Source organism: Stigmatopora argus, chromosome 22 (assembly GCF_051989625.1).
Source record: "Stigmatopora argus isolate UIUO_Sarg chromosome 22, RoL_Sarg_1.0, whole genome shotgun sequence".
In the NCBI taxonomy this organism is placed as follows: domain Eukaryota; kingdom Metazoa; phylum Chordata; class Actinopteri; order Syngnathiformes; family Syngnathidae; genus Stigmatopora; species Stigmatopora argus.
In genome coordinates, this window is record NC_135408.1 from 2,801,754 (window position 1) to 2,821,276 (window position 19,523).

Sequence of the window (19,523 nt, forward strand, 5' to 3'; positions counted from 1 at the left end):
TGTCACTTTGATTAATGGTGTTTTTCTTGGCATGCTGTGAAATAGGTTTATACTGGCATGTAAGCGTCTAAGACGGGCTGGTTTAAAATACAAGGTTAAATAGAACTTGGACCTCTTGCCCTTTACAAGGAAGTGCTTTTGAAGTTAAGAACATAGGAACAAAGAAGCATGCAGTTTCTCCATGCTCACGCTGCTTTATTTATTGTTTGAGTAAGCTTGCACCATTGAGAGATTGACATTTGAAAACACTCCCGTTTCCACATTTTGTTCACTTTTCCTTAAACATGCCCGTTGGTGGCATGGTGCTGTGTTGGCAACTTGGATAATTGCGAGGCAAATAAGCGTGTTTGTTTATACACCTGTGCCCAAATGCAGACAATAATGTTTGGAGTCATTGCTAAAAGGGGGAAAATTGTGTTTTTCATCCTGACGCACCAATAGAGGGCAGCACTTGCGTCACCTTTTGTGCCTGAATCTGAATTTACAAGCGGCGTTGTCCAATAAATTAATGTCTTGGTAGTAAGTAACATGTCTAATATTATGAGAAACACGCATGGTGTGTTCGTGGTCTGCAATGAAGACCGTTGATTTAGTTCTCCAAACTAAACCTACGTTTCAATGAGAATTTTCTCTTTTCATACCAACATTTTACTCTTGATTTTAAAATGTCCTCTACCCGCTGTAATTCATATAACTATGACGGTGTTGTTTATTGCATTGCTTTATTCATGTATTGATGTTTAAATTGAGTACAATTTATTGATGTTCTCAAAAACACGCGAGAGTCCTGCCAAAGAAACCAGACGACCGAGCATGTGACAGGACGTGAAGGCATCATCGCACCCTTCATGTGGGTTGTTCTTCCCACAAGGCGCCACGCTTGAGAAGTTGAAACAAGTATTTAGATCAGGATGCTTTGGACACCACGGTAGACTTACAATCGACCAGCTCTGCCCCACACACCTAACGTAAAGCTACCCAAACTTTAGCATTCTTTAAATTCACCTGGGAGTCTATGAGCCTGGGAGCCGCTTCGAACGCGACATGACTGAGGTTCCACCGCTCCAAGTAGATCCGGACTTCGAGCCTCTCACCCGGCCGCGCTCTTGCACCTGGCCGCTGCCGGAATTCGTGGACCCCGCCGGTTCCACCACATCCTCCCCGGCCCCGTCGATGCTGCAGGAGCCGGGGGGAAACGGCGAATTCCCCTTGTGCTTGTTGGAGGGGGACTATGAAGAGAAGCCGAAGCACTTGCACGTCCACTTGGGCCCCCAGCAACACCTGCAGCCGCAGCAGCCCGGCTCGCAGCTCACGTCCCAGCAACAGGTGCTCCCTTCTGGTGCGGCATCCTTGGCCGGCTCGAATCAGAGGAAGAGCAGCTCGTCACGTCGCAACGCCTGGGGGAACATGTCATACGCCGACCTCATCACCAGGGCCATCGAGAGCTCACCCGAGAAAAGACTCACCCTGTCCCAAATTTACGACTGGATGGTGAAGAGTGTGCCTTACTTCAAGGATAAAGGAGATAGCAACAGCTCTGCGGGATGGAAGGTGAGTGCCTGCACGTGGGACGAGTTCATTTAATTATTTTTAGGTGGAGCATCTTTAAAATTATATATATTGATAACTTTTTTCTCCCCTTTCGGGGACACTGGTTCCTACAGTGGACAGTGATTTATAAGTTGACACTTGAGACTAGGCGGCCCGGTGGAGTGAGTGGGTAGCGTGAGTGGGTAGCGTGTCGGCCTCACAGCTATAGGGTCCTTGGTTCAAATCCAGGTCATGTCCATCTGTGTGGAGGTTGCATGTTCTGCATGGGTTTCCTCCGGGTACTCCGGTTTCCTCACCCATTCCAAAAACATGCATGGTAGGCTGATTGGACACTCTAAATTGCCCCTAGATATGGGTGTGAGTGTGTAGGGTTGTCCGTCTCCTTGTGCCCTGTGATCGACTGGCCACCAATTGAGGGTGTCTGTCCAGGCTCCAGCACCCCCGCACCCCTAATGAAGATTAAGCGGTTCAGAAAATGAGATGAGATGTGATGAGACACTTAAGACTTTGGACCCTTTAGAGCAGGGGTGTCCAAACTATTCCACAAAGGGCCGCAGTGGGTGCGGGTTTTCATTCCAACCCATCAAGATGACACCTTTTCACCAATCAGGTGTCCTACAAGTGCAATCAGTGGATTGCAGTCAGGTGCTTCTTGTTTTCTTCAGAAATCTCATTGGTCAAAATGTCTGTGCTGGATCGGTTGGAACAAAAACCTGCACCCACAGCGGCCCTCGAGGACCGGTTTGGCCATCCCTGCTTTAGAGCAGGGGGGGGGGGGGCAAACTGGTCCTTGAGGACCGCTGTGGATGCAGGTTTTTTTGCAACCGATCCAGAAAAAGACAATTTAACCCAATGAGATTTCTGCAGAAAACAAGAAGCAACTAAATGCAGTCCACTTGTAGGACACAAGATTGGTGAAAAGGTGTCCTTTTTATGGGTTGGAATGAAAACCTGCATCCACTTGCGTGGAATAGTTTTCCTACCCCTGCTTTAGAGCGAGTGACTTTTTGGTGATTTTTTTTAAATCCTCCCACATTCCAAAGATATGCATGGTAGGCTGATTGGAGACTCTAAATTGCCCCTATGTATCTGTGTGAGTGTGAATGGTTTGTTTGTCTCTTTGTGCCCTGCCATTGGCTGGCCACCAATTCAGGGTGTCCCCTGCCTCTGGCCCGAAGTCCGCTGGGATAGGCTCCAGCACCCCCCGTGACTCTAATGAGGATAAATTGGTTCAGAAAATGAGATGAGAGATCTTTAACACTTTACGGAGCGAGTAACTATTTTTATTAATTAAAAAAATGTATCTTTTTGACACCTAATACTTTAAACACTTTAGAGAGCAAGTGACTATTTTTATGTTTTTAGCATTATAAATATGTTCATAAATGAATACAATGTTATAGTTATACTTTATGGCACCCTAAAAGCCCTCTAAATGTATATATATATATATATATATATATATATATATATATATATATATATATATATATATATATATATATATATATATATATATATATATATATATATATATATATATATATATATATATATATATATATATATATATATATATATATATATATATATATATATATATATATATATTTCAACATTTCAACTGCATGCATGCCATTGATGGCGATAGACGGTTCATTTAAACCTGGCAGACTTGTTGTGATTTTTAATGTTTCAGTGTCATTGACAGAAGTAAACGTCCAATCCATTTTCACATCTACTGCTGTCAATGACAGCCAATGAGTTCAATGAGTGCCCTGTCACATTTAAAAAGAAGAAAGAAAATCATAATTACTGCATGAAAGGATCAAACAAAAATCTCAACGTTAGATGAGTGACCAGTCCCCTATCCAGGATATACCTAACCTCAAAGTTAGTGACAGCCTCAATTTCACTGTAGACCCTATGATGATAAGTAAAAAAAAGATGGATGTTATTATCCACATGTTTGAATAATGCACACGATTCAATGAATCAAATTGTTTATTTGGGTGTGGGAAATCATTTCATCTAGCGTCTTCATCGAGCCAGTGCACATATTTAACAGTATACTACCAGAGGAAAAAAAACACACAAAAAGTAAATACTACCCAGATTACATATTAAATGTGCCGTATCTCTCTTGTAAAGGAAAAACATGTAATGTGTAATATTTCTGTTGCATTCATTAATGTATAGCAAACTTATGTGAATTTTCCAACAGACAAAATAATCTATTTATGGTCACAGCTCCTTGCGGAAATCATGGTCTTGTCATCTATTCTGCATTTTAACAGGCTTTTTTTTAAATCCCAATAAATGTATACAGCTCAAGGACATGAGATAAATTTCCCCAAAACTGCTAGTTCAAAAATTGGGATGCTATGCAAAGCATTGACTTAGGCAGATGGAAATACTCTGAAACGAGAGAAAGTTCATAGTGAACTTTTTATATTTCAGCTGTGTAGCACTTCCTGGAACCTGTCCATGGCAGGAAATGCCTCCGCTATCAAATATAGTCTCCATTGTTTAACCCCCTTAAAGAACAAAAAAAAAAAAAAAAATCATGCTTTGATTGAGCAGTCATTTGCAACTAAAGACCAATGCAAAAAGTTCTTGAAAAATACATACAGCATGCATTGAGTGCTCTATAGCTTCCTGTCAACAGTGACAGGAGCTGATACGAAAAGTTCAGTGAGTCTTCGGCAGTGTTCCCTCTAAGCTGCGCGCGTGCGCAATTGCGCACTACTCACGTCTTCTCTGCGCAGCAGCAATCATATGGCGCGCAGTAAAAAAAAAAATCTGATTTTTTTTTTTTTTTTTTTTTTTTTTTTTTTTTTTTTTTTTTTTTTTTTTTTTTTTTTTTTTTTTTTTTTTTTTTTTTTTTTTTTTTTTACCCCTTTCCCCATGATGGCGCCGTTTAAGCGGCAGCCAGTGGCAGTAGCTCTGTCCACTTATGTTTTTCGTGTTTTACAGCATGTTTTACATGAAAAATTAGAGGGAACATTGACATGCACCTGCTTGTGGCAGGTGTGATACTGGTGTGCCCATAGCGAGCAATGATGATGTCGTGACCGAATGATTCGCCTAAAGACGTTTCGCCGACGGACGTTTGACAGACGGACAGGTCGCCGAATGGACGTTCCGCCGAACGTTCATTCGGCGACCTGCCCGTCTGTCAAACGTCCGTTGGCGAAACGTCTTTAGGCGAATCATCCGAGTACCGATGATGTCGCTCACACTGGTACTCGGTGCGCTCAGGGAGGTTGACTTTCTGCTCAGACCAACGAAAAATTAGAGGGAACATTGGTCTTCGGTGAGTCGTGCGTGGAAGGGAAGGGGGCAGGCCAGAGGGGTTGGCGGGAAGAACGTCAAACATCCTCCATTCCTGAGCTCTGTGCTCACATCCTTGTGTCTTCTAGAGTTTCCTCAGCGGATGCCCCAGCTCCGAGAGAAAGAGAGGGACACTCTTTATTACGTCACTTCCCCCTCTGACCTTACTTTTCACCCAAGTTTAACTCCATGAATACAGAACAGATGCATTTTCATTCAAAGGATAAAGTTATAAGGTCATTCTTTCATTTTTTTATTAACATTTTTATATATTGTGTGTATATATATATATATATATATATATATATATATATATATATATATATATATATATATATATATATATATAGTGCTGATTTATTAGGATTATTCTACATCAGTGGATGATTTATTTTCTCTTCTCTGGCTGTGGTTTGTTGGGATTTTCCACTGAATTTATTTGTGGCCTTGTACTATGACGACCACTCATTTTTCCCCCCAACCACTAGTTTATGAACTTTGAATAACATTTGCTTGACATTTTACAGCTTCACATAAATATTCATGAATATAACCACAAAAAACTGAAGTGCTCTTATCAAATAATACCATCTACTCATTGCCAAAACATTCATGGGATTCTTTTCAGTCTTGTAAGAGATTAACTGCAACTACTTGGATTCACTGCTCCAAATACATTCTTTAGTTAAATATGACATTTAAGAGCTTATCACCAAATGGTATCCTAAGAACAACTATTAAATGCTGTTTCCGACTAATCAAGATAGTTTAAGATATCATTCATTTTAAGGCAACGGCTCTCCACTTAACCATTCTTTTGTTGGTATGCTTGCTGGGCTTTGGAACCGCTTTTAATGGTTATTTTTACACTTTCCTGTTAAAAAAATACGACAGTCCCCCTACAATGAACTATGACGCATTTCCTGGCAAGTGGATGGAAAATAGTGCCATGTGTTAACATCCCCGCCTGGCAAAACACCACCGGAGGAACCTATATTTAAGACTGTACATGTTTTGTGAATTTTAATGAACTTTGAGTCGTTTAAATCCATTTCAACATTTGTTAATGTTGTGCTTTCCGTTCTTACATTGCTGATATTTTGACTGAAAAGCCGCATCCTGGAGTGTATCCACAGATAGAGGGCAGGCAGCCGCTTCATGGTGGGTGGAGATTTGAGAGTTGAGAATGATTCGAAAGCGCCGCCTAAGGTGGGCGGAAAGAAGGACGAGAGCGATGTTGCAACCTCAGAAGCTTCCTGTCAGCCTCGCTTTTAGCATTTTGTTTTCCCTCTCAAACTGTAGTGCTATCTCAAAATGTCTCTGCCACCAGTTTAGGCGCCTCTCTAGGTTGGGGAGTGGTTTCCCTTTGGAATATTTGTGGATCCGAGAATGGCGGCATGCAGCCTATAAGCTAACATTTACTTGTATTGCTCTACACCAGTGGTTCTTAACCTGGGTTCGATCGAACCCTAGGGGTTCGGTGAGTCGGTCTCAGGGGTTCAGTGGAGCCTCTGCCGCGGAGGTCAAGACGCATCGACTCATTATGTCTATTCACGACAACATGCCCCGCTTGACCATCACTGGCTGCAGATGATCCCCTGACATTGCTTGGACAATCAGTGCTGCAAGGATTTTATATATCTTGAATTTAAAAAAAAATCACATTTCATTTTACGCTAAAGTAGTGTTCGGTGAATACGCAAATGAAACTGGTGCGGTTCGGTAGCTCCAACAAGATGAAGAACCACTGCTCTACACATTAGGCTTGCAATGTTTCAAAATACAGTCACAATAGCCAAAGCCAGTTTCAGTCCGTTGACAAATCTTTTCTTAGGCCATGTTAATTCGACCACGATCTTGTGTTGCTGTTTTTTTAATTCCACGTTTACATGACCATTTTGTGTGGGAATATCTGCGCGTGCAGAGAAACGCAATACAGTAATCCCTCGAATATCGCGGTTGATGTAGACCAGACAAGACCGCTATAATCGAAAAATCGCGAAGTAGGGTCACCCCTATTATAATTACCTTATTTTTTTTCTTCGTCGCTGAGTCCTACTAGAAAGCGGAAGACAGGGGAGTGGCTTCCGCTTACGAGTTTCAGCGTGGATTTTCACATTTTTATGAACTAGAAAAAATATATGTATTAGCAGAAAAAAATCACGAAAAAGCGAAAAAAATCCGGCTTGTATGCGAGTAAATACTAGTAATCCATCTGTTTTGATTGCTTCCAGATATGTTGGAATAGATTTAGTTAAGTACCTTCAGAACAAAAGGACTAAAGGGACCGTAAACTCATTTTGACAATTTGCTTCTAAATTCATGAAATATGTTCGAAGATATGTGCCGAAAACGAGACAGCTTGATTTTTTAAATTAGAGGCGATAGGTCGTTCGCTCTGATTTTTGCCAGTTTTTGTTTGAGATGGGTTTAAAATCCAACTTTGTGCCATCAGGAAACCCTAGCCAGAGTGTTGTCACTGCTTTTTGGCCTACCATAGTATGGGTCACTTGCGTTTCCATTTCAGCAAGGGACAATATACTACCATGCCTTTATTACAAACAATTCCTGGATTCCACAATGCGTGAAAAAGCATGTAGACCTACCAAAAAATGAGTAGATAAAAAAAGACTTCATTAAGAACCACACAAATGTAGCCTCAATTTACTATATTGTCCAATTAAAATGTGTCTGGTTTATCAAAAGTGTCTTGATAGTTTTAAAAGGATAAAATACTGTACCTCTAACTGTGTTAATTCATTAAACTTTGTCAGGGTTGTTAACATCAGTCTCTACTTTTGCCCAATCTAACAACGTATTAATTTTTACTTTGAATTTGCAGTTCCTATGGGTGTTGTTGTTGAGGTTGATATAGATCTTACACTTTGACCTAGGACATCCAGGGACACGTTGCTGATGAGAGACATGAGATATATTGTGGCGTATTGAATAACTATCAGGCAATTGTCTTGGGACTCACAAGGTTAAAAGAGGAGAGGCCCGCCTGGGAACTTAAGAGGCCCGCTCAGAGTTTAAATGAAGAAAAGGAGGCTCAGGGCTGGGGCCCTTTTTTTCTGTGGCTTGGGGGAAGGAGGGAACACTCAGCTGACTCAGAGGCCTTCATACTGTCTGCTGTGTACCAATGTGCGAGCCTGTGGAATCCTTGGCATTTGTGTTACTTCATTGTCCCCCAGTCACCCCCCATAGCATGTTTGCATAAAGAACCTTGCCTAAATGCATTATGCAAAAACAGACATGGCTGGAAAGAGAAGCCACATGAGGTGTCTGTCGGCAAAGCGTAACGGAATCTAAATGAATTGTGAAGATTGATTAGTCCTGAAGATGAGACTTGCATTACAATTTCCGATCAGTTTTATATTTTGTAGTATCGTTGCAAATTCTTCCTTTCAGATTTATGACTTTTGCATTATATTATAATAGATTATATACATAACACGTTCTTTCCTTCACATAGATGTAGTTCTTTAGGTATAAATAACTTTTTTTCTAAATTCATTGTGAACATGTGCACAAGACATGCTTTAGGAATCTTTTTTTTTTTAATTTCTGTGTCCTCTTGTAGAACTACCTCATTTGTTCCACTTGCCATCTATCATACTGCTTCTTTTTGTACTTAGACCTCCTTTGAAGTGGTGGTTGAAGTCGGTTGCCCTGCAGTGTGATGCTCAGTAAGATGCGATGTTCTCTATTCTTACTTTGAGAATAGGTCATGCTTTTTAAAAATGTCTATGTATACATATCTGTATAATTTGCCGCTTTGTAGCTAAAAAAACACTCCAATCTTATGAGAAGTGGGGGAGGGGAGAAGCAGATGCCCACAGGTGTCATCCCCTTACAGTTAGATCTAAGTACAGTGGTACCTCGAGATACGAGCTTAATTCGTTCCGGGACTGAGCTCGTATGTCGATTTTCTCGTAACTCAGACGGACATTTCCCATTGAAATGAACTAAAAACAAATTAATTCGTTCCAACCCTCTGAAAAAACACCAAAAACAGGATATTGGATTTAAAAATATGTTTTATTTGTTCTAATTCGCCATCTATTAACAAAGTATCAAATAACTAGTGGTTTAATAGTATACTAAAATGTGTTTAATAGAACTAAAATTAGACGGATTTTGCGGAGGGTAGACAGGGGGGGGGGGGGTGAATCTTTGCACGGCAACGCGCTCGTAACATAACATAAACAAATTTAAATGAACTTGGATTACGATGCAGACACTCAAAAATAAGTTTAATCTAACCTTACACTAAACTTAATTCTAATTTTGTTTTACATTTTTATACCTTTCTTCTCCCGGGTTGGCTCTGTTTGCCCCGCCTCCACCCTGAGTTTCAGATGCAACCTATCGATGGTAGTTTGCTTTTGTATTCCCTTTAAAATATTCCGAAAATTATGCACACAAATGTCCTCACAATAGGATAACGCAAGACCACTTGCCAACGAGTAGTATATATAACTCTCGTATTAGCGATCGCCTCGCCATTCGCAATGACTAACGGAAAAAAAACCACTGAAAAAATGCAACGCTCCGCCCAGTGCTGGCAGAGACATTACACGAGGGAGTTGCGACCAGAGAGACATTACACGAGGGAGTTGCGACCAGAGAGACATTACACGAGGGAGTTGCGACCAGAGAGACATTACACGAGGGAGTTGCGGGGAGAGAGAGGAGCCTCTCGCGTCCACTGTCTGCTCGTATATCAAAATTTGTCTCGTATCTCAAGATAAACATTTGCCCGAAATTTTACTCGTATCTCAAATTTCTCGTATGTCGGGCCACTCGTATGTCGAGGTACCACTCCATAGCAAATAGTTTTAACTTGTAGTAACAGCGATGACAATACCTGTAGTTTATATTTTTCTAGAGAGGGTATGATTACCAGTACAGTTTAAAACCATATGCTTTTCATTGGGAATCCAATTTTTGGACTGAATTTTTACTCATTCTATTCAACAAAAATGAAGCGTTTTTATTTATTTATTTCAACGGGGTCACTCCCCAGCCCCTTTTCTGTAATAGGGCCTGGCACTATATTCATTATGTACAACATCTGTCCTGATGTTGAATCTAAGATCAAGTTTCACCTTGGTTGCACCTGAGTCTGCTCAACAGCCATGTTTTGTTTGTTCATCCTCTAACCGTTACAGAAAGCCTCACGCTTGGCTTCACAAGGAGCAACAGCTGTGTTAGTGAGATTGTTTTCGGGTTCAGCGGGAGGAACTTTTTCCCTCCCTTCACATTCAAAATAGATTGCAAATTTCACTAGACTTTACGTGAGAGATATTGACAGGCATGTGGTATTTCTCCTGTATTGGGATAGCTAATTACAAGGTATTTTATGGTTGGCATTTCGGCTTTGCAACCTGCCATGTGACATTCTTGAGTGCATACTGAAAATAGCGTCTTTCAGCAGCCAATAAATATGTCCCGATTTCTGATGGCTTTCCACCAGCTGACCCAAGCTGGTAGTGGTAGAACTTCACCAGTGAAAGGGTGACTGACATTTGATTTGGAGTTCACTTCAGCCTTTTAGTATTTTCTTTAAATAAAAATAAGCATAAAGCTACCATTGTACTGGTAAGCAAATGTAGAATTTGAAACAGAGCCCATTTGTTATTTCTCTGGAAGGCAGAATGTTCTCTTTGTTTTTCATTTTGTGAAATGTTTAGAAACATATCTCTCTACATATTTCAATCCAGTACAAAAACCTTTTAAGGACATTTGGAATAATTCTCCAGTGAATCTGCTACCAAACTAACGATTAAATCTTCAAACAATCCTTCATACCTTTGTAATAATTCTTTCTGGTGTTCAGAATACAGCATCAGTAATATTAGAATAGAATAGAACAGTAGTATTACAATTATAAATGGGTCAGAGCTCAAATGACTCACCAGAGCTTCACTCTGCAACCAGTCCCACTTTCTCGCTATTTTGTCTTTGAGAATATAATTTAGTAGGCATACAGAGGTTGATCAAGTTAATCAATTTGTGAATGGCAACATTCAGATGATGTGTCATGCAGCCTCAGGTATTATGAATGGTTTAATGTGGCTTCCTTAGGTTGGGTTTTGAGGGGAATAATGTGTGTGACAGGGGCACCTCCTGAATTAGCGAGGCTGGGGATGCCTTTTGTTCTCTTTTGGGTGAGGTGAGGTCTGTCTCAAACCAGGATTATCCCAGACTGAGGAGAGAATGCTTCTTCCCGGGGACCAGTCAAGCAGTCTGATGTATTGTTAGGACTAATCAGAGGGTGTATACATTAGCATATCGCCAATGATCTCGGCTGGGCTTTTACTTGTTGCTTACTTATGGTTTGACGTCTGTAAGTGAGACTGTTCTGCTAATTTCCTGTTTGCATCCACACTGGCTGAGAGGGAAAAAGCCTGGATTCAAATAAACAGTAACAGATTGAATATTGTTTGAATGCCACCTCACTCTCTCCATTCTGCACTTGCAGGATATCCTTCTCTGGAGGCCGTATTACATAAAAGTCGGGGCGAGAAGGGAAGTTGAGTCAGAAAGTAGTACATTACACACAATCCTCCATCCAGCCTGTTTGCACGTCTCTGTTAGAGGCGGAGGAGCCTCGTGTTCACTGAGCGGTGAACCCATTGACCCCAGCCACATAGCAACAACATCTCACTCTAGCACCCTCCCCTCTTAACATGCGAACCCTGTAACCTCCACCCCGTGCTTATGCTTTAGCTAAAATGTGCTCTCATCCTCACATGAACGTTGATGGACTTTCTGTGGCTCTTGTATGACGACAGTCATCCAATTAAATAGACGTAGATTCTTACATTTTTACCGATAAGAACGTTCACACTTGAAATAAAATGCATACGCTGAAAATAAAACAGTACTGTGACGTCAACCTCTAAAAATGACAAATAATAGGCATTTCTTGTTTTGAATTTGAGCATCATAACCAATGTTCCCTCTAATTTTTCGTTGGTCTGAGCAGAAAGTCAACCTCCCTGAGCGCACTGAGTACCAGTGTGAGCGACATCATCGGTACTCGGATGATTCGCCTAAAGACGTTTCGCCGACGGACGTTTGACAGACGGGCAGGACGCCGAATGGACGTTCCGCCGAACGTTCATTCGGCCGAACGGAGGTTTCGCCGAAACGGGATTCGCGCGCTCGCCCCGCCCCCGGATCGTGTGTGTACAAGTTTTTCAACCTCGGCCCGCGGGCCATATACGGCCCGTTAGGATTTTTAATCCGGCCCGCCGCCGGTGTTGTCCAAATTATAGTAAAAATCAATGTTAGTCTACCATCAATGGCAGCCCGGGAATAAGCACTCTTGGGCGGGCAGATGTAGCAGAACCGAGCCGTAAAATGACAGCAATCGGGTCAAATCCATCCTAAAACAGCATTTAATGATTAAATACAAATACTGGAGCTCTTTGGACATTAGAACCGAGCCCAGGGAAGTGAATTCCTTGGTAAAATGTCGTGATGATATCGCGATGGAGGCAAAAAAACGTCTATATACGTCCATTCGCCAAACAGCTCAAAATGCTCTCAAATTCGGTCAAATCCAGCCGAAAACAGCGTTTAATGATTAAATACAAATACTGGAGCTCTTTGGACATTAGAACCGAGCCCATCATGAAGAAAGGGGTAAAAAAAAAAAAAAAAAAAAAAAAAAAAAAAAAAAAAAAAAAAAAAAAAAAAAAAAATCCGTTTTTTTTTTTTTACTGCGCGCCATAGGATTTCTGCTGCGCAGAGAAGACGAGAGTAGTGCGCAATTGCGCACGCGCGCAGCTTAGAGGGAACAGTGATCATAACATCCTTGCATGTTAAGGCCTGATGAACTCAGTGGGTGAGGACATCTGGCTCCATCGTAACTGCAATGAACTGCTTTTGTCTTGTTGTGGCCATTTTGGGGAACTTCCCCACTATTCATGTTTTGTTCAACATGTTGTTTTAAAGCAGACATGCATTGCTAGATTTGGAAGATTTTTTTTCTCCCCCAAGAGGCCTAGACAGTACAATACGTCTGCACGCTTATTGCATGGGACTCTTTTCTTCGCCTTCCAGTCTGCAAAAATTATGACAGGAGGCGAGACTGGCTCCCTTTTTTAGACCCATACGGTATCATTATCTACTAGTAGCAGACTATATGGAGTTTTAGGTGTGCACAGAAATAACTGTGTACAAAAAAGAGCAATTTGGGGGAACTAAAAGTAATGCTGCTCTGTCTCATTGGCAAAAATACTTTGAAATTGCAGCAATGTCATTTTACTCCCTTACTTATGGTGACTCCCCTTTTTTTGTTTTGTTCGGACTACTTTTCCACTTTGGTGGAGTAGTTCTGCTGCCAGCAGATGGGTGGGATTGAGATGTGCTGATAAAACAGCACTGACATCACAGGAAACAAATGATCATCACCTCCTGTGAAGAGGGGGGGGAGAATGATGACCAGAATAAATAAAGATGTGGACATTTTTTCTCAGACAATGTGTGTAAATGCTGTGTGTTGTTGTGGAGCTAAGTCTACCAAGTGTGCTTTTACTTCTTGGTCAGACATACATAATACGTGTCAACCAGTTACAATGTTAAACAAAGTAGAGGGATGGATTTGAATGCTTTCCTGACCTTTCTGACCCCCGCAGAACTCCATCAGACACAACCTTTCGTTGCATAGTCGCTTCATGCGCATTCAGAATGAAGGAACGGGTAAGAGTTCGTGGTGGATGCTGAACCCGGACGGTGGAAAAAATGGGAAATCACCTCGACGCAGAGCTGCCTCGATGGACAACAACAGCAAGTTCGGCAAGAGCCGAGGAAGAGCCACAAAGAAGAAGGTATAGCACTGCCTTTGAGATGTGTACTTTCATTTTGTATTAAGGGAATGGAAGAAACTTCTTTCTTTGTGACTACACCTGACATTCATTAATGAATTAAGCCATATTACACAAACAGCGATAAAATTCCTATTTTTCAAGAACAAAAGGTGTATTTTACTTAAATGTATAATTTGAGGCTCAAGTTGTGGTCATTGGAAATTTGTTTGATTAGCCTTGTTTCTTTAGCTTCCTGTTATTCATAAATGCCTGACACAAATGAATGCCCTTTTTCGGTCAAATGTAACAAGAATAACAACGTTCGTTCATAAGAGTTTAATTCAAATTCCAAAGTTATTTAAGTTCTCTCATTGATTTTTACATTAAGGCCAATGCTTTGCCATAAACCGAGCCAATAGACTTTCCATGTTTTCTTTTCTGTTATCACAAGATACCCATTTGGTGACATCAGGCACCAAAACAAGGTGGAGAAATATTTACTTTTCCATGATTGCGTCACTTTGACTATGAAAAAAGAAAATGTTTTAATTTTGATGGCATTTGGGTATACACATGGTTATGATAGATTGGCATTCAGCTTATGAAGGTGCCATTAAAACGATTTCTCCTTTCTTAGGCGTGCTTGTACCTGAAAATTTCCCCCACCTCTGACTTGTTTACAGTTCAGTGTGTATTTGTGAGTCATTTGTAATTTCCTCACCCCCAGATTGCGCTACAGGATGGTGCTGGAGGAGGACCAAGCAGCCCTGGCTCACAGTACTCCAATTGGCTGGGAAGCCCATGCTCCCACAGCAACGAGGACTTTGAGTCCTGGAGCTCATTCAGAACACGCGCTAACTCGGACGCCAGCACCCTCAGCGGCCGCCATTCACCTTTTCCTTCTGAGCAAGATGAACTCGGGGAAGCCGAGGGCCACCTGATCTACCCCGGGGGGAGTAAGATTGCCGTGTCTCTTCCCAGCCTGTCTGAAGTGTCCAGATCCATGGGTGGCTCGGAGATGGTCATGGAGAACTTGGCGGACAACATGAATCTTGTGTTTCCCAAGAACTCCCAAATGGGTTCTGACTCCTCCAATGTTTCTATGCTACAGAGTGGTCCTTATAATCCCCCACTGCCGCAACAGGACTTCCTAAAATGCATGTACAGTCAGCCCAGGATGAACCCCGTGCCCCCTGCCCCGATGAATAAGCAGGACTACGGGACTTATGAGAACCATTTTGGCTACTCTGCAGGCCTCCTTAAAGAGCTCCTGAGTTCAGAAGCTGATGCTAGTAGAAACATGATTCTATTCAAGGAGTCACTCATTTCTCATGTTGGGAGAAGCCAGTGTCCAAGGCGTCCTTATGACAGCCAGAGGCAATTGGGGATCCATAACGGAGCCAAAATGATCCGTTCTCCGTCCCGTTACGAGAATCCATTGTCTATACATGATCAGTGTTGTCCAACTTCGCGAGACCTAAATAGCGGCAGCATTATCCCCTTGACAAGTCTGGGTAGCTTCCTGGGCGCTACTCCTCAAATGACCAGTCTGAGGACATGCACACAGCTGTCCCGTGGCCAGCCGGCCACAGGTAATGATGTCACGCCTGCCTACCGCAGCAACAGGGAACTTCATTCACGTATGCATCACCAAGAGCGGCTACCCAGCGACCTGGACAATATGTCCATTGAGAGGTTTGAATGTGACATGGAGTCCGTCCTTCACGAAACACTCATGGATGGCGGTGCACTGGACTTCAATTTTGACCCAGCGGCTGGGTCGCAAGTCTTCCCCCAGAGGGTGAAGACCACCACGCACAGCTGGGTGTCAGGCTAGCTCTTTGCGTTGTACTTTCCAGCCTTTAAAGTCAAAGGGGGTACTTAACTGACTTTGATAGCTTGGAATTCACTGGACTTCACAACTCGTCTTTTTCTTTATAAAATGACCCAAAACCATAGTTTTAATCCAATTTTGCTGTTGACCAGCAACCTAGAATTACTTACCAGAATGGAAGGTAGCCTTTTTCATCCGTTTAGTTCTATCACAGTGCCAGCCAGCATTTAAAAGTTTTTTTTTCATGAAATTCAAGCATTTTATCAGAAAATATAGTTAAAGGAGGTTAAAGGAAGAACACCCGCCGATATAAATCTCTATTTGTTTTCCGTCCGACCGTGTGGTGAGATAACTTGATTGAGCAGATAGAAGGAAAAGGACCAGCTAGTAAATACCGTATTCTGTTGTTTTGCAAAAAATTTTTTTTACTGAAGACTGCTTTGACCCAGTGACAAATGACGTGACAATGCAAAGTTTTAAACAACGACATCGGAACCGAAACAACAAGACTTTTGTCGGCGTCGGCCAGCGGCGCCAAAAGTGAACCAGTAAAAAATCTTTTGACCCGTGGTATACCACTGATGGCAATCAAGCAGTAAATTATGTTTCATTGATGGCAATGGACCCTTTTAGAGGGAGGGGTGGCAGATATTACAGGATCAATAGTGAGCCCCCTGATGTTGTTATATCCCCTTAAATACTTTTAATGTAATTCTTATTTCATCTTCATTTGAGATGCAGGTTGCTGTAGTGATCACTTCAAGGGCAGGACTGCAAAAGTTTACAGTGTTGATCTGATCTCTCTCCACAGCAGTTTTAAAGACAATTTGAAGGAGGGTATGATAAAATACTATTACGAACTATTTGTAGTATAGAATGGCAATAAGAAGTTGAAATGTATATAAATATTAATTGACGGCAGCTGGATCCAACTATTGCTCCAAATGTGTGTTCATAGAGTGTAGAGTTATTTGGTAGTTTCTATGTAGGGTATATTTTAATTAGTTTTTAATGAAATGTCCCAAAAACTACTTTTTATAATGTTACAAATTGTTGTTTGAGTGCTGTAATTCAACCCAAACAATACCAGTAAATATATAAACATTCATTACCTCAAAATATTTTACCTCTTCAGCTTTCAAGAGATTTACAAAGATTTTTTGTTGCTCTTAATGTAATGAAATTTACTTTACGTACATCTATTTTCCTTTTGAATCTGTATAGAATTGAAACAAGACATTGTTACTCTGTATATTTACTTATTGTACATGGAAGACTATTTTAGCCATTATAGTTTATTGTAATTATTTTCTGACAAACTTCAACAATAAATTAAAATGTATTGCTTTATAAAATTATTTTTGATTTGACTGTAATTATTTTAAACATTTACTGTGTACTCTACGAAAGATGAACTTTTTTTGCAATTACATTTTCCAAAATTTGTACTGTCTGATTCTCTCACAATATATTTTATCCATTTCCCAAGGTGTTTGTTCTTATTCTTATTCCCATTTTGTGGGTACGAGCTTTGGACTAGTTCACAGCCACACATTTTAGCTGTTATTCCACCGTGGGTTTGCTTTTAAAGGACGGACAAATTAATAGTATTGCTGATTTTTAATCTTTACTCAAGCAACAGAAGTTTCCACAGGTTTATCCGCCTCTTCCCTAAACAAAGAAAAAAGGAAAGAAAGAAAAAGAAACACTTTCCCAAAACACGCCCCCAGAACTGTTGAAAGATTGTTGAATAAATAACATAAATAACATTTTAGCAATAGATACTGGTCATCTTTATGGTTTCCCAGAGAAATGTCATCATTAACATTTAAACAGTCGATACGTAAGATTTTAAAGTCCAAACTACTAAGTAATAACTGCAAATCATTTTTTTTTAAATTTCTAAGCCTTTAATTTATCGGTCCCTACAAAATTTCAAATATAATTTGTCATGATTTTGTATCAAGTTAGTATGATACAGTAGTTGAGTGGTAAGTTCGTCGGCCTCACAGTGGGCGACCTGGGTTCAAATGCAGGTTAGTCCACCTGTGTGGAGTTTGCATGTTCTTCCCGGGCCTGTGTGGGTTTTCTTTGGGTAGTCTGGTTTCCTCCCACATTCCAAAGACAGGCATGATAGGCTGATTGGACACTCTAAATTGCCCCTAGGCATGAGTGTGAGTATAAATGGTTGTTTGTCTCCTTGTTCCCTGCGATTGGCTGGCCACCAATTAAGGGTGTCCCCGGCCTATGTTTTAAAGTTCATTCTTCACTGGAAAAAAACAAATGCCCGAATGGCAGTACTTTGTGCACAGGACTCCACAATGGATTGTTTTACTTCCTCATCTACAATACTGAACCTTGTCTTTCTTTTTATTCATTTTCCTTTTCTCTGAATTTTTATTTCCTATGCAGCTTACGAGTATAATATCTTGCCCCAACTGATCTGGGAAGCAAAACACATGCCTATTTAGTACTTGGATGGGAGGCGACACAAGTGAATAGCATGTTTGCCTCACAGTTCTGAGATCGAGGGTTCAATCCATGAAGAGTTCGGACCTTCCTGTGTGGAGTTTGCATCTTCTCCGTATATCTGCGTGGTTTTTCTCCGGGTACTCCGGGTTCCCCCCACATGTTACGCATGTCAGGTTGACTGAACACTAAAGCACGTGTCAAAGTGGCGGCCCGGGGGCCAGATCTGGCTTGCCGCATCATTTTGTGTGGCCCGGGAAAGTAAATCATGAGTGCCGACTTTCTGTTTTAGGATCAAATTAAAATGAAAAGTATAGATGTATATTACATTTCCTGATTTCCCCCCTATTAAATCAATAATTGTAATTTTTAAATCTTTTTTTCTGTGTTTTTAGTTCCAAAACCATTTTGTAAAATCTAAAAAAAATTTTTTTTAAAAGTTAAAATAAACATTGTTTTAGATCTATAAAAAAAACTGAATATTCTGGGCTTTTAATCCAGGTCTTTTACTCCATTTATTAAAAAAAAAATCTAAATATTATATCTAAAATGATCCGGCCCGCATGAAATCAAGTTGATGTTAATGTGACCCGCGAACCAACCCAAGTTTGACACCCTTGCTATAAAGTGTCCCTAGGTATGAGTGTGAGTGCGAGTGTTTGTTTATGTCAGTGTTCCCTGTGCATCCAATCCAATTCAGGGTGTCCGCTAGCCACAGCTGACAGGAAAGGGCTCAGCACCCCCGTCGTACTTGTCAGGATAAGCGGTATGGAAAATGAATGAATGTTTTTCAACTTTTGTATTTGTCTTAAAATTAACCTTCTACCACTACAGCTACTAATGAGTGGTCCAGTGGAGCGAGTGGTTAGCGCGTCGGCCTCACAGCTCTGGGGTCCTGGGTTCAAATCCAGGTCACGTCCACCTGTGTGGAGTTTGCATGTTCTCCCCGGGCCTGCGTGGGTTTCCTTTGGGTACTCCGGTTTCCTCCAAAAACATGCATGGCAGGCTGATTGGACACTCTAAATTGCCCTTGGGTATGGGTGTGAGTGTGCATAGTTGTCCGTCTCCTTGTGCCCTGCGATTGGCTGGCCACCGATTCAGGGTGTCCCCCGCCTCTGGCTCGGAGTCAGCTAGGTTAGGCTCCAGTACCCCCGCGACCCTAATGAGGATAAAGCAGTTCGGAAAATGAGATGAGAGATTACAGCTACTACTACTTACATTAAGTATCACTTAATGTATAACTCAAGCCATTTAGCAAACTTAACATTGTTTCTTGGTATCTATATTTCACAAGATAGAGCATAATATTTAAGAAAAAAACAGTCAATACAGAGCAGCACTGGGTACCTTAATCATGAATTTGTAGTCACCAAGATTAATAATCTTCAATAAAGGTACTTGGCCATACAGAGGTTTGTATGACAGTTTCTTCACACAATGAATCCCACAGTGGGGGTCATGTAACTGCAGAGAGACAAAGCCCCAACATGGTCCCTGAGTGGGAGGTGTTTTCA

The 19,523-nt window shown here is 41.2% G+C and overlaps 1 protein-coding gene across 1 annotated transcript; it reads left to right on the plus strand.

Annotated features, from left to right (window-relative positions):
• Nucleotides 1–82: 82 nt before the first annotated feature.
• On the plus strand, nt 83–16,928 carry LOC144068171 (forkhead box protein O1-A-like). The gene is made up of 3 exons (XM_077592485.1): nt 83–1,551; nt 13,536–13,727; nt 14,434–16,928. The coding sequence occupies exons 1-3, from the start codon at nt 1,045–1,047 to the stop codon at nt 15,541–15,543; spliced, it is 1,809 nt and encodes a 602-aa protein (XP_077448611.1). The 5' UTR covers nt 83–1,044; the 3' UTR covers nt 15,544–16,928.
• The last annotated feature ends 2,595 nt before the right edge of the window (nt 16,929–19,523 follow it).

Excerpts from the sequence above, each read along its gene's own strand:
- LOC144068171 (XM_077592485.1), top strand. The coding sequence starts at position 1,045 with ATGACTGAGGTTCCACCGCTCCAAGTAGATCCGGACTTCGAGCCTCTC. Across the intron at positions 1,552-13,535 it reads ACAGCTCTGCGGGATGGAAG|AACTCCATCAGACACAACCT; the intron begins GTGAGTGCCTGC and ends TGACCCCCGCAG. Across the intron at positions 13,728-14,433 it reads GAAGAGCCACAAAGAAGAAG|ATTGCGCTACAGGATGGTGC; the intron begins GTATAGCACTGC and ends CCTCACCCCCAG.